Below are 14,143 nucleotides of genomic sequence, written 5' to 3' on the forward strand. Positions count from 1 at the left end.
CCTATGGCATCAGGGAACCTGCGAGCGCAGCCCAATGGGTTGCAAGGAGGCGGGCCACGCCCGGCAAAGCGAGCGACGGTTGGTGCTGATGGTTGCCAGTCAGGGCGGGGTGGGGGAGGAGGAGGGAGGGCCGCCGGGCCGCTGTTTGTTGTCATCCCAAGATGGAGTTTCTGCTGGGGAACCCGTTCAGCACCCCGGTGGGGCAGAGCCTCGGTAAGGAGCGGCGGGGCTTCGTAAAGCCTTCAGGGCCGGCGAGGCCACCGGAGGGGCTGGGGGCTTCCGAGGAGCGGGGTCCTTCGGGCTGTGGGGTTGAACTGAAAGGCGCGGAGGGGGCGGCGGCGGCGGCCTGCGGGGGGGTCTGGAGGTCGAGAGGCGCCGGGAGGGGCGCGGGGTGCGGTCTGTGGGACGGCGGGGAGGTCTCTGTGGTGGCGGTGGATCTCCGGGGGCTGCGGAGGGGGTCTGGAAGTGGGGGAGGGCTGATGGGGCTGTGAGGATTTGGAAAGGCTCGGTGTGGGCCGCGGTGTTTCGTGGAGGCTCCGAGGGGCTGTAGGGCTTCGTGGGCGTTTTCGGGATCGTGAAGGGCCGTGGGCCCACAGGGAGTCGTGGGGACTTCGGGTGGGATGTGGGGAAGGAGTGCTTCAGGGTGGGTGATGGCAGAGGGCACGTTCCCTGTGCTGCCCCAGCTGCCTTCATCCCCAGGGGCTGCGGCTCCCGTGTCTGTGCTGGGAGAGCGGTGCGGATTAGAGGTGCACACACTCACCTTTCGGCCCAGCGCTTGGACTGTGCTTGGGCTCATGCTTTGGTGGTGCTGGGCAGGTTGTTGGGAATGTGCCCCCCCTGCAGGGCCTGCCAAGTGCTTGCTGTGTGTGCCCTTTCTCTCTTACGTGTGTATCTGTGCTCAGCTGTGGCAGGTCTGGTTCTGGTCTGGGATGCCGGGGCCACAGGAGAAGGCCTGAGTTCCATTCCTGCAGGGCTGTGTCACTCATCTCTGGCTGTCATGGCTTCCTACTTGCTTCTCACAGACCCTGAAGGAATACAAGCTCCCCCACGTTGTGGTGGGAAAGAAGAGCAGACTGGCTTGGCTTCCTGCAGCACGGGTACCGTTGCATGTGGTCCCAGGAGCCAAGGCAATGCTCAGTTGTATGCATTTGCATTGGAGTCCCTCTCTGGTGAAACCACACTCCCAGTTTCCGTCATTTGTTTTGTAAACAACAGTAATTCTGATGGCTTACCTAGTGGTTATACGTGGCATAATATGTATAGGCTATAGCTATTCAACATTAACTTATGAAATAACGGGGGATTCTTGTCTTTGGGAATTAAAGTGGAAATATTCTGCTGAGTAGCAGCTCGTGGCCTCAAAACCCAGAAGTTCCTTTTTAGCAGCTCCACACCCACGCGTGCAGACAGCCCATGGCAGAGCTCAAGGCCTTTAACTGGGTGAGTCTCACACGCTTCAAAGGTGGCTGGACTCTTGCTTTGTCAGACTATATGGACCATGTATCTAGCTGGTATTTTTAGCAGAAAAGTGCTGAGAGTTTGGGGATTAAACTGAGAACAGTGAAAGTTGGCCATGATTTTTAAAGTGAGTTTGCATTGTTGTGCTTGGCCACCTGATAACATCTGCCAAGACAGCTGGCTGCTTTGCTGCTTGGAGAAGCGTTCTGCATTGAGCATTGTTAACTGAGGGTGATAATTTCTGATCTATTTATTGTCAGATTCTTTTAGCATCAGTAAGTGGTTTAAAGGGGCTTCCTTAGGACTTAATTACTGTTGAGAGGTTTTAACGGTAGAATATGCTTTTCTAGCCTCTTGCCTTTCTAGCTCTGGAGTGCCGAGGTTTGCACAGCTCTGATGTCCCCTTGCTCTCTTTGAATGAGCAGACATTGCCAACACAAAGGCTTTTGACACAGAGCTCAGAGGGATCCTGCATTGGAGGATCAGCTTAGGTCTGTGTGAGGGGCTCAGAGCACAGCTTCCATAATTCAGTTACTATTTAATGTTTTTTCATCCCTTGGGGGAAGACAGAGCTGCAAATTTTATTTTGGAAGTTTTTTTTTTTCTGTTTCTCATATCACTGCCAGTTTTCTGAGACAACAGCAAAGACAAAAGCACGCCTTGTTCTCAGACACTGCTATTTGCCCAGTGTAGCCACAGCTTTTTTTTTTTTTTCAATGAACTTGTAGGACATAATTCTCACTTATATTTCTTTGTTCTTTAAAAGAAGGTAATTAATTTGGTATTGCCATTTAAACATATTGTGTAAGATACAGTTATGATGTTTTCAAGCAGGACCTAGCACTTACCATAGCATTCACCATAAGGAAGAAGCACAGAGGGTCCTGTGGGTCCATCAGTCACCAGGAAGTAGCAGAGCATCTCGTGAAGATTTCCATAGGGCTGGGCAACATCTCTGCATAAATGCCAGGTCTGGAAGAGCAAGGATGTCAGAGAAGGTTTGGGGAGAGCTGAGAGAGGGAATATATGGGATTTTCTCTTTTCCTCCTTCTCTTTATCTGGATAATGTCTGAAGGCAGGCAGGCTTTTTATGTTAACTCTTTTGCTTAACGTGAGAAAGTAATGCTAGGATGAGCTCAGAGGATTTGTAATGGAGATGGATTGAGTCTCTTGCATCTGAAGTGCCAGTATAGATGGGAGCCAGGTTCCACGTCTCTGAAAGCTACCTGATTTCTGCTGGCTGATAAACATGGTTGGCTGATAAAACTGCCTGTGTGAGACACCAGCGCAGCTACCGAGGACAAACCTCACTTAATTTTTCTCTAATGCTTTCTTTGACCTGTGGAGACTGAGCTGACCCTTTGCCTCTAGCAGGGTCCCTGCCAAGCTGTTTTGGGAGAGCTGTTAGTTGAAGCAGGCACCTGTTGCAGCATTCCTGATCTTAAACACCATTCTGCTCTTGCCGTATTGCTTTCTACCTGTTAGTTGAAGGAAGGGGAGGTAATAGCAATATTCATGCATAAGCTGAAAATCTCATCTGGGGTTACATAGCACCATCAGCTACTTCTCAAAGGCTTTGTGAGTGGATGAAGCTTTTCCAGGTCCCACCAGATGCAGAATTCTCCGGTGTCACCTCGCAGCATTGCTTTAGCCTGAGGTCAGTGCTTCCTGACGGAGCTCCCTGCGAAGGTCCCTGCCAGTGAGGGGGAAAATGGAGAAAGATGTGTAGTTAAATTGTGAAGACAAAATGCTTGATATCTGGAGAGAGGCTGCCTTGCAGAGAAAGCCACAAATCACAGTAGCGGGAATTTACCTTGAGATACAACGTCCTGCCATAAATTGCATTTTTATCTTCCTTTCTTGAGGCAGCCATCTTTAAAGTGTCACCACTCTATTCAAGGTTGCCAGAGCAAATATCCTTAGTGTAGGTTAGTGCAAACTTCTTCGATGATTTAAACTGAATGAATTACAAGAGTATGCAGTGCTGGTAACTTGGTTTTTTTCTTCTGACACTGCTGGTTTGGTACAGGCTGCATGGTTTACGTGTAAGGAAAGAGTAAACCCAGTTACATCAACTGTTTGTTGTTACCCCAGAGACCTTGGGAACATTTCAGGGGAGTGTTTAGGTGTGTGAAGCCAAGCTCACTCCTCGCCTCCCAGCCCATTGTGTGCACGGGGCTGAGCCCAGCAGTGCTGTGTGTGATGTGCTATGGGTGGAGGGACAGGTGGATGGACAGACAGACGTGCTTTGTTTGCTTCATGGCTCCATGTGATGGGCACGTGGGCTGCTAAAACTGCCTTCCAGTTGGCTCTCAGCCTCCTGAACAGACCTGAATTGCACAGAGACCTGCAAGTTAATCTTTAACAAAGTGATAGAAATGAACGTGGCCTATCGGGTGAGGGTGTTGTTGATCGGGAAATGCTGGCTTGCGCCTTGGTTCCTGTTGGAGAAATGGGGTTTGAATGAGGGCTGTTTGTCCAGGCTCTTGCCTAGGAGCCTGTTTTCAGAGCAGGCAGTGATTTCATGAGGAATATTGCTTCAGCAGCCCACAGGGTTTCAGCAAAGGATGCAGAGGCACTCCACTGACCTGATACTGAGGCAGTTCAATTGATTTTTATCAAAGCATTTGCGCTTTCCATTCAAAGTTGTTGAACCGACAGTAAATACGGTGCTGTTACCAGAGCTGCTGCTTTGTTCCCCCTCCCCCTTCTTTTTTTCATGAGAAAGGTGTGCACTTTTCATTTTCCTTTCTTCCTTAAAAAAAGCCCAAAACCTTAAGATCTTTCCTCAGGTTTCGCGTGTCTTAAGATTTGTGTGAATGTTAGAACAGCAAAGTGGTTTCTAACCAAATAACTACACGCAGAGGTAGATTTACTGCAGGGATCAACCCATTGTAATGCTGTAGGAAGAATTACCCCATGCTTTGTGGCTCACATGCCCCATTTGCCTTAGTTACCTTCAGAATAAACTTATATTTTGCTGTGCTGGAAGTGAAAGTTATCTTTTAGATGAGTATTTCTATAAGACTGGGGTGCAGCATTCAGAGAGCACACAGTGACCACAGGCTGTGGGACTGCTCACGTTCTGTGTTTGAGGGATGCTGCTGGGCACTGAATCATCTCTCTCCTCGTGGATTGCATTATTGCATCCAGAAGGTGATTGCTGGCTTTGCCTGTGATGATGAGGGCACAGGATGTGCTGTTCTCAGGGTTTTGGTCCATTTGCACCAAGTGCTGTAGCTGGTGGTAGTTAACCATCCAGCCCCTGCTGTTTGGATGGAATTGTGCCTGTCATGCAGAAGAGAGCCTGATAAAATGCTTTTAGTTTTATAAGATTATTTGGATCTGCTTTCACTTCATGATAATGGTTTATGTTGTAAGGAAAATCTCCATGAAATATGAAAATGGATATCTTTGCTTTTAAAGGAGCAAATAAATACTGAGTCACGAGTCTGGAAACTTGGAGAAACTACATATGTGTGTGAAGCTGGATAATTAGTATAATACCATTTAATGCTGGGTTCCTAAGACTGGATTTATTTTATAGCCACAAAAGCAGATTGGAGTTCACGAAGGCATTATAGCATGTATTTTTGAGTAATGCAGTTTTATCTCCTCCAGCACAGGACTTAAATGTCTATTCCATATGTTTCTAATAGAAGTCTGTACGTGAGGGTTGCAGCATGAGGACGGCACGTTCCCAGTTTGGTAGCACTCTGTGCATGCACTCAGCAGAGTTTTGAGCCATGTATTTGCAATACGTGTAACTAAAGACACGCTGTCAGCAAAGCTCCACGGACCAGATTTCAGCCATCCAGTTTTCACAGAAGAAGCATACTGTATGTTCTCCTCAGCAGAATAAAGCACACCTTTAGATCAGCCCGCCCTTCCTTTGGTTTCATCACCCGCTCTGTTTTGAATTTAGCATCTTCTGAAGGCAGTGAAGGCATTTGCTTTATCCACAGCGCTCCTGGCCAGCAGAGGAGCAGCAGCACATTTGGCAGGAGTGGCCGCATGGTGACCTTGCAGGGGACAGCCTGGGGGCTGCGAGGCCTGGCTGCTTCTGTCCTCATCTGGTGCTGGGCGTTTGGTTCTGGGTGAAGCACGTCACGCTTTGTATTTTGGTCTCAAAATGTGTGCAGCACATGAGTGATTAAAAAGCACACACGTTTGGTGGGAAGCGTGCTGAGAGCCCCGCTGTGGTACAGAGCGAACCCAGAGGCCCAAGAAATGCACTTTTTCCCCACGTCTGTCGATGGCTCTGCTGGGTCAGCCTGCTGCTGTTTGCTCCTTTGCAGCCCCAGCTTTCTGCATGGAACAAACTTGCTGCTGAGGTTAAAAAGCCCATCTTTGAGGCCTTGCCTTCTGTGTTTGCTTAGTCATTCTGCGGGCAGTGCTGCCCAGTTGTTTTGCTCGCTCCTTTCAGTTACAGTCAGTTGGAAAGGGACCTTTTGGAGCTGCTGGTTCCTGAGCACGTGGAACTGGGCTCCAAAGGCTCTGCACCCCCCTGTTCTCTGCCCCATGGAGCAGGCACTTTGCTGGGGGTGAATATGTATTACATAACTCAAGGAGCCGGATCTTCTGATTCAGAAGTATGCTTTCCGTTGCAAAGGAATTCAGCTCCTGTGTTGGAAGCACTGCAGTAACATAGTAACTCATCTCAAAACCAAGGAGGAAACGCGGGTAACTGTATGTAACCCTGTGTGTTTGGCTGCCTCTTGGCACAGCTCTGTGTAGGCTCTGTTTACCATGGGTCTGCATCTACCTGTTCAGTGCCTCCCTGCTTGCAGCTTAGTTTCAGGGAGCATCAGTAGGTGACGAGCTGATCCAGGGAGGCCCGCTGGATGGTTTGGTGGTTGTGAGCCTGCGTGCTGCCTGAGAGCCCCCAGCTGCTCCTCGGCAGCCTTCTGGCTTACATTATTTCAGGAAGGAATTCTTTGTTCAAATTCAGGTCAAAGAAGCCATGCACAAGGGAGAGGCACGTATTGGTGTTACAAACGGCGCTGGAACCCTGAGGACTTTGCAGAGCACCAGCTTTTTGGTCTTGAGGCGAGAAAGACTTTGTTGCCTGCCAAGTGCAGTCAGGAATGCTGAGGATTTTTTAACTTGGACACGTTGCATCCTCTGTATTTTCATGGAATACTTCAGTAAGACAAGCTTTGTGTTTGATCCAGATACCGAGGAATTCACACCTCTTCTGCAGCTGAGTAAATGCAGAAAAAAATCTTTTTAAAAAATCAGGTATTTCCTGACTTTTTCAGGCACTTTAGGTATGTCTTAGTTACAGCTTACTGCATTTATTTCCCTCTTGAAAGGAAGAGGACGTCCCTCCTTGCCTATATGCACAAAGAGCTACCTTGAGCAGATTAAATGAACTGCAAGCTTCAGCAGCTTTGCCAGCAAAATTGGAAAGTCTTCATTCTGTAACATGCCTACAGGCCAGCAGCAGTTACAGCTCCCCACTGCTTTGTCTCTTCAGACTTCCAAATATGTCTGTTTGTTTTAGCAGAGCCCTTCTACTTAAACTGTGATGGCCAAATACTTACCAAGGTACGGAATTTATTTCAGACATCTGTAAGGCTTTAATTAGTAATCCTGCCCCAAATGTCAAGTGCCAATCTCAGGCAATACAGTGTTAAGGAACTTAACCAGTTAATGGGTTCTTAATTGAAGATTAGGAGTGAAAAACAACATGCAGACTTTACTGGAATATATCCGTTAGAGCAAACCTTGGAATTGGTCTCTGCGTTGTGACTAATTACTGCTTGAATGCTGGCTGATGTTTTCCTGATTGCTATAGGCTGCAGGTATGAATGACAATGAGAGGATTGTAGGACAGGAATTGAGCAAGATCCAGCATATATTTGGTTCTGAGGTACCCTTATCTCATCTTTAAGATGCTGTAATAAATAAATGATCTTTGAGCTGCCCTTTCTCTACTGATTTTCTCTTCTAATTAGAAGGATATTTTAGTGAAAGGAGCGATCTCAGACCTTTGTGAAATTCTCCAGTAGTACAAATAATGGGAAATCTGAAATCACTTATTAGACAAGAAGTTGTTATGGCAACTGTAAGATGGTTGGCTAATCAGCGAGTGAGATCAGTTTTTATTTACAAGCATAATGAGCAATTAAGTTTGAGCAGCTGTCAGACTTGGAAAGTGATTAAAGTCCAACAAACAACTCAAATGGGTCAGTGTTGAGTTCTGGTGGTTTTCTGACACTGCAGCTTGATCATGTGTGGGCTTTAGCTACTGTAATTAAAACTGCCTTTACAACCCATCTATGCCAGTAGCCTGGCATAGTCCGTGCGTGTCGCAGAACCCCCTGGCCAGGCAGGTTCTTTAAAGGGTGCCAGTGGTCTTGCTGCAGCTAGAGAGCTATGTCATGCATTGCACCCCCTGAAGCATGGCATGCATGCTGGCGTGCAGAGGCATCTCCAGGCCAAGAGGAGCCAGATTGTCACCCTTCTGCAGGGCGCTCGTTCGTAAGAGGCATCGTTGTATGGCTGCTGGTCACGTGGGAAGCAACCTGCTGTTTGGAGAACCTAAAAGAAGCCGAGGAGGTCTTGCTCAGTGCCAAAGCAGGAGGGAACGGCCAGGAGAAGCCCAGCAGAGAGCAGAGCTGGCAGGGCTCTCACTGTCCACAGTTGCTGGGTCCCACGCGCATCCCAAGCAGGAGCAGCAGCGCTCACGAGGTTCCCTGTAGGTGAGGCATTGCCTTTCCTCCAGCATCGCTGATGAGCGAGCTGTAAGCAGAGCTGGGGCCCTGCAGGTTGCAGGAGCTGGTGATGTTCGCAGTGCAGTGTGACCTTCTGCCTGTAGGCTGCGGTTGTCAGAACACGCTGGGTCAGCCCGTTTCATTTGCTGGGATTTGCTTCCCTGCTGCACACGATAAATAGGCCATGTATACATGCTCAGAATCTGTGTTCTAGCCAGAATTTTAACCATCCAAAGACCAATATGTTTATTTACCAAGGGGTACACTGCGATCCTCTGATACATCTACATTGGTTTCGTTTGACTGTCATTTAGTAGAGGCAGTTACAGTGCAGTGCATGTGATCTGACCTTCTAGAATTTACATTTTCTATTTATCAGTCTTTTTCAGGGTTACCTACAGCAGAGACACATGGGAAAACACGGCTGTAAGAATGGACTGAGAAACACACGTTTCTCTGCCCACGCAGGACAGGACTGCTCACATACATCTTGTTGCCTGCTTTGCTCCCAGACTTGCTCAGCGGATCGCTTGGAAGCATTTAGCTCTCAGCTTTTGCAGGAAGAGTGAGCTTGGCTCGTTGGAAGGGGCAGCTGGCACTGGGGCACTTCCAGTGAGAGCGGCCTTGGCAGCAGCTTTCCCTGCTACCTAGCAGAAAGCAGCCAGCTCCCCCTTCTTCCTGCAGCGAACGTTTAGTGGATTCCAGGCGCTGAGCTTCAAGCCGCGGAGGTTTGAGAGAATTTCAGGGGGGTAGGAGCTAGCTGCCTCTTGTGCAGCCCTGCTGTCATCTTGTGAGCAGTGTGAAGGAAGGCTGCAGAACTGAAAAGCAAATGGAAGCGTTTCACACGAGGAAACTTGAGCTGTCAGCCCTCGAAAGCTGCGCATGTGGCACTGCTGTAGTGGTGCAGAGGACACAGCTCTCACCTTCGTAGCCAGGGATTCAGAGGGTTGCTGGATATGGGAATGTGTGTGAGACCCATGCTACGTGTGTCTTGTTCTGTTTGTAACACGTTTTAATTAGCTCATATGAATGTTTGCTTAAAAGTCTGCCTGTAGCATGCTGCTGTTAAGGGGTAAACTTGTAACTGCTGAAGAATTGAAAGATTTTTCCTTTTTTATCTCCCTCGCTAAATGTAATCAGCATTTTCAGTTTGTTGTAAGTATGTGAGAATATGAGAAATTGACATCAGGAGTAACCTGTGGAAAAGAAAAAGAATACTTAGGTAGGAGCCTGGTGGGTTATCTTTGTCATATAGTTTGTTTGGAGCAAACAACGTGTTACACGTGAGTGGGTGGGAGGGAGAGTCTTAAATACATGGGGATGGATTTTTAGAGTTTGCAGCTGCCATGGATTAAAAATTCCTGGAACATTTCATCCATGAAAGGCAATTAGTTTTGTTTTATGAATATGAAAAGCACGTAGCTTGTAAGTACTGGAGTGAAGTCCCAAGTGAGTTATTAGAACTTGCTTTACTCGTGTAGTACAAAATTAGCCATCAAGAGCTGATAGATTTCAAACAGAGCTCACTGACACACTGATCATCCAGAACTTTGCACAGGCTTCTTCCAGTCTCACCTGTACCTGCTGGCTGGCAGTGGATGGGGCAGCACGCAGCCCGCTGTGCTGCTGGCATGTGGCAATGTGATGCTGCTCTGCCTGGCTCCTGGGCTTTGCCTGCTCCTCGCCATGCAGCGTTGTACCTCCCAGAGGCATTTGTCTGTTTCACATGTGGGATACCATTCTGCTGTGTTTTTTGGTGGTAACGTTTCCAAAAGCTGTTTGCACGCTTTGTGAGAAGCTGCAACGCTGCTGTTCTGTGTGATTCTTACAAACAGCAAATCCACTGCAACAGAACCTTTGGGCATACTTGCTAACAACGAGGCTGGGGAAGACATCACTTCCAGCTGCCCCTTCCCTCAGATTTGCAGGTTAAGGTTAATAAAATGAATGGAGGCTGTGGTTTGTTTTGTCGGCTTTTTTGGTTTGTTTTTTGTCATATATGGGGGTTGTCTGCAGTGAGTTGTCTTTCTTGGTGAGAAAAACTTATCAGCACATAAGGGATATTTGGAAAAAGACAACTTCTTCAGCATTTTTGGGTAACTTCCCACTTTGCTTTTTGCTTTCAGTGGGGGAGAGCCAAAGACTCGGCTATTAATTAGTTTTATACTTTTGGTGCTTGTTCAGGATGGCACTGTTATAATAGCTGAGATTCTCAATGAAAGAACTCTCAGAGTAGCTGCTCTCAATGATCCAAAATCCTTCAGTACATGAAAACAACAGAAAAGTCCTTCATCTAAAATCCAAGTTCTGTCTGAAGAAGTGGCTGTGTGCCAGCGTGATTGGGAACACAGCATGGTCTGCCTTTCTGTGGCCAAAGGAGCAGTTTTGGATAGCTGCCCTAGTGCACCGAGTTTAAGCAGCACTGTGCTGGTAAGTTCTCCTAAATGGAGCCATGTTACAGCAGCCGTGGTCTAGTTTGGAAGGGCAGATCCGAGGGAAAACATTTGAATCACCTGAAAGGCCTTAAATTATGCTTTTGTGCCTCTCATCTAGAGAAGGACAGCGATAACAAGATGCTGGGAAGTGCTGCCTGATGGATCGCAATGGCTCAGAGCAGGCAGCTGTCAGAGCGGCGTCATGGGAGGACATCCATCACGAGGTGCCCAAAAGGAACGTGGATTTGTTGCTCCCCAGCAGTAAATCATCCCATAAACATCTCCATTCAAACCCACTAAAATCCATTAGGACAGAGCATATCCTTTCAGTCCGCCTTGATGCTTCTGATGGAAGGCTTTAGCACGCTGATTGCTGATGTGCGCACGTGCTTATGTGCTGGTTGTGGAGCAGCACTGTGCTCCCAGTGCCCTGAGCTTGTGGTCACACAGGGATGTCACCATGGTCCCTGCTGGGAGAGGTGAGGAAGCACGTCACTGTAGGCAGAATGTCAGGGAAAAGCGGCCCTGAGCAGTGACGTTGGCTCTTGAGCTGGGAGCCGCCAGCTGCCCTAGCTCTGGAGGACAAGCATTTGTGTGCACAGCCAACAGGTTGGCTTTAAGGGCGTGCGTTCATGGGAGGGAGTTCTTGTTGTTTTTCTTAAGCTGAGAACGAGGAAGTTGGGAGGATTTCACTTTGCTTTAAAGAAGCAGTAGTCTGTCAGCCATCTGTTTGGAAAGAGAGCTACTTACACACGCGTCACGCAGCAAAGTGTGCTGTCAGCAGCAACAATTTCTGCTGATGGGGAAACTTCAGAGAAGATTCCTTACAAAAGTCATTATTCCATAGAAACACGCTGTTCTGCTCAGGATGCAGGCTCCAAATGCCTTTAGGGACTGTGACTAAACCCTCGTTTGTGCCTCGGATGAACAACATCTGAGTGCAGGAACTGCCTGGGCTAGGCTGCCTGTCTGTGTCCAATGCGATGGTTGTAGCTCTGTAGGGTCAGCCTGGTTTTATGAGCCACATTTGCATCGAGACCTATGAGATGTGGTAAACTCGGGCTCTCCTGCCTACTGGGGTAATATTACAAGGATTTCTGTTTTGCTTTTCTTCTCAATCAGGTGATGCTGTGATCCAAGTATGACGGAAAAATCTCCTTTGTTATACAGCAGCTAATATTTGTTTAATATGCTTAATCCATTCACCTTGCTTTGCTGCTGAAATTGCTGCACAGCTGTGCTCAATTAATCAGCTGTAGAGTCCTGTTCCTAAGAGGCTGAATTTCTGGGGGATGTTGAGCAATGTCTTTTCTGCAGCGCATCTAAATCACAGGGTGTTGGAACATGGCTGTGAATGCCACATGCTCTTTCAAAAGCCCCAATAATTGCGTGTTACATATTCATCTTTGCAGGTAAGTGTGATCTGGATTGAAGAAGTTTGGCATGCGGGCAGCAGCTTCAAAAAGGAGGAAATCTGGGAGTTAATTGGAGAAGTGGCAGTTCCCAGTCTCCTGTGCTTTCAGACAGCATTTGAGCTCAAAACTCGTTACGGTTGCACATATGCGTGTCCTCAGATTCTCTTGTTATTTTGTTTTAATGTAGACTCTGCAGTCATTACAGGCTATGATTATTCATTTATTCAGCCCCAGAAACTCTGGCAAAGCAGTGAGTGGAGGGTAGATGACTTCATCCCAAAGAGTTTCGATGTAAGCATAGCTAAAATCAATTGAAAAATCACGGCAGTCATAGCGGGTGACCAGTGCTGCAGCAGTACAACCCAAATCACGTTTTCCTGTAATGCTTTGCAGCTCCGATTGAGCCCGTTTGTTCTAGCTGACTGCCTTTTTCTTTGGAAGTGTGAAGCTCAGCATTTTCAGAGCAGTGTGAAATAAGGAATGTAAAAAAAAAAGGACTTGGAGCAGTGAGGTGGCTAATTGAAAAACGCTCTTGGAGCTGTGCTTTCTTACAAAGAAACTGGCAGTTCTTAAGGAGCAAAGCACTTAAGAGTTGAGTTTCGATCTATAATCTCCAATGACTCACATTTATTTTTTTAATAGCAGCGTTTTGATAAGAAGGGAAAAAAAACCCACCCTCCTGTTGATGGTCATGATGTCCAAGTGCCTGTGGCTCGTTTCAAAAGCAAAAGCAGAGAAAGGAAGAACAGACTGTTAGATCCAGGTGTGTTGTTCTGTTGTGTCACTGTCTTTCAAGCAGGATGTCTTGAATACAGCAGTGGCCACATGAATGCCCAGCAGCTTCCATCTCATCTTCGTACAGCTCAGCCTGCTGATGTGTCCCCATGGCCTTCCCTCAGGGCTCACTGCTGGTGCCATGCAGGCCGTGGAGGAGCTGGTGAATGCAAGAGTGCCAAGAGCAGTTGCTTGATTCTGTAACGATTCTTTGACATAAAGTAGTTCTACGAGCTACAACTCGGAGTAGAGATGTTCTCATCTCATTCAGTAGCTTATCTTCCCTTGTGAGCTTCCCTTGTGTCACTTGCAAAACTGGATTTTTTGTCTGTTTGTTTGTTTTTTGTCTTAGAGGACCTTTGCCTGTTCTGTGAAAGTGTTTTGCTTTGATCTGAGCTGACCGCCCTTGTTTTTTGAGAGCCCTGCTGAGCTGCAATCCAGCAGGATGGCAGTAAGAACCTGCAATACTGTGGCTGCTTCTGTTTGCTGCTGCGTGTTATGCAAAGTGAAATGTGACACATCTGACAGCTTGATTTTCTAATTTCAGCCTTGGAGCACCACTGGTAGGCAGATGGACTATTAAGAGATAAGACAAAGGTTTCAGATCTGCAATCTTCTGAAATTCCGAGACCAAGCAGAAAGGATGTTTCATGCCATTCGAATGCCAAAAGTCAGCTCTTAGCTGAAGGAGGGGAGGAATCTGTAATCAGAACTTCCTTGCTTTTGGATCTGGGTAACAGTGCATTAATGTGCACGTTTCCTGCGTTAACAGGAGGTGCTTTTTTGTGCGTAATTCTTCCCAAATGTTTGAAGCAGCAGTCTCTGAAGTAACATCTGGAAAAGACCCAAGAGAGAAAGCTGTGATTTCTCTGAACACAAAGATCTGTTCATTCAGGAGACTCTGGTATTCAGACAGAAACCACCACAGTTCTCCTGTTTTCATGTAATGTGATTTGCAGCTAGTGCAACACTACAGATTGGCCTTTTTGGTTACGCAGGGCTGCAATCACTGTTTTTTACAGATACAATTTTTGGAGAGCTTTTCACCCGGTTGTGCCAGTGCTTTAATGTGGGAGATGTGCTGCTGGAACCATGCCCGAGCATGAGCCATTTTCCTCCTCTGATTGAACACTTTTATCCTGGAATTCCTTTGGTCCTATCTCGGAGTCCCTTGTGCCACTGATATGCCTTTCAGTGAGGTTGAGCTTGGGGAGCTGGTGATTTTTGAGCAGTATGTGCAGCGTTTGTGTGGCATTCCTTCCCCATTCTGCACCAGTATCCGAAGTGCCATTGATTTTCTCAGTCGTGTCTATTTGCTGATTGAGAAAGAGCTTTGAGGAGA

At 47.4% G+C, this 14,143-nt stretch overlaps 1 protein-coding gene across 3 annotated transcripts in view; it reads left to right on the plus strand.

The window, feature by feature from the left end:
• Window positions 1–111: 111 nt before the first annotated feature.
• The window catches only part of TOM1L2 (target of myb1 like 2 membrane trafficking protein), a 50,373-nt gene continuing 36,341 nt past the window's right edge, over window positions 112–14,143 (plus strand). For 2 of the 3 annotated variants that reach the window (XM_048961558.1, XM_048961559.1), the window contains exon 1: window positions 147–213. In XM_048961558.1, coding sequence (XP_048817515.1) covers window positions 162–213 — 52 coding nt within the window. In that variant the 5' untranslated portion in view covers window positions 147–161. Of the gene's footprint in view, window positions 214–14,143 lie in introns of all 3 variants that reach the window. The other variant, XM_048961557.1, reaches the window with a different exon arrangement.

Source organism: Lagopus muta, chromosome 15, assembly GCF_023343835.1.
Source record: "Lagopus muta isolate bLagMut1 chromosome 15, bLagMut1 primary, whole genome shotgun sequence".
Taxonomy (NCBI): domain Eukaryota; kingdom Metazoa; phylum Chordata; class Aves; order Galliformes; family Phasianidae; genus Lagopus; species Lagopus muta.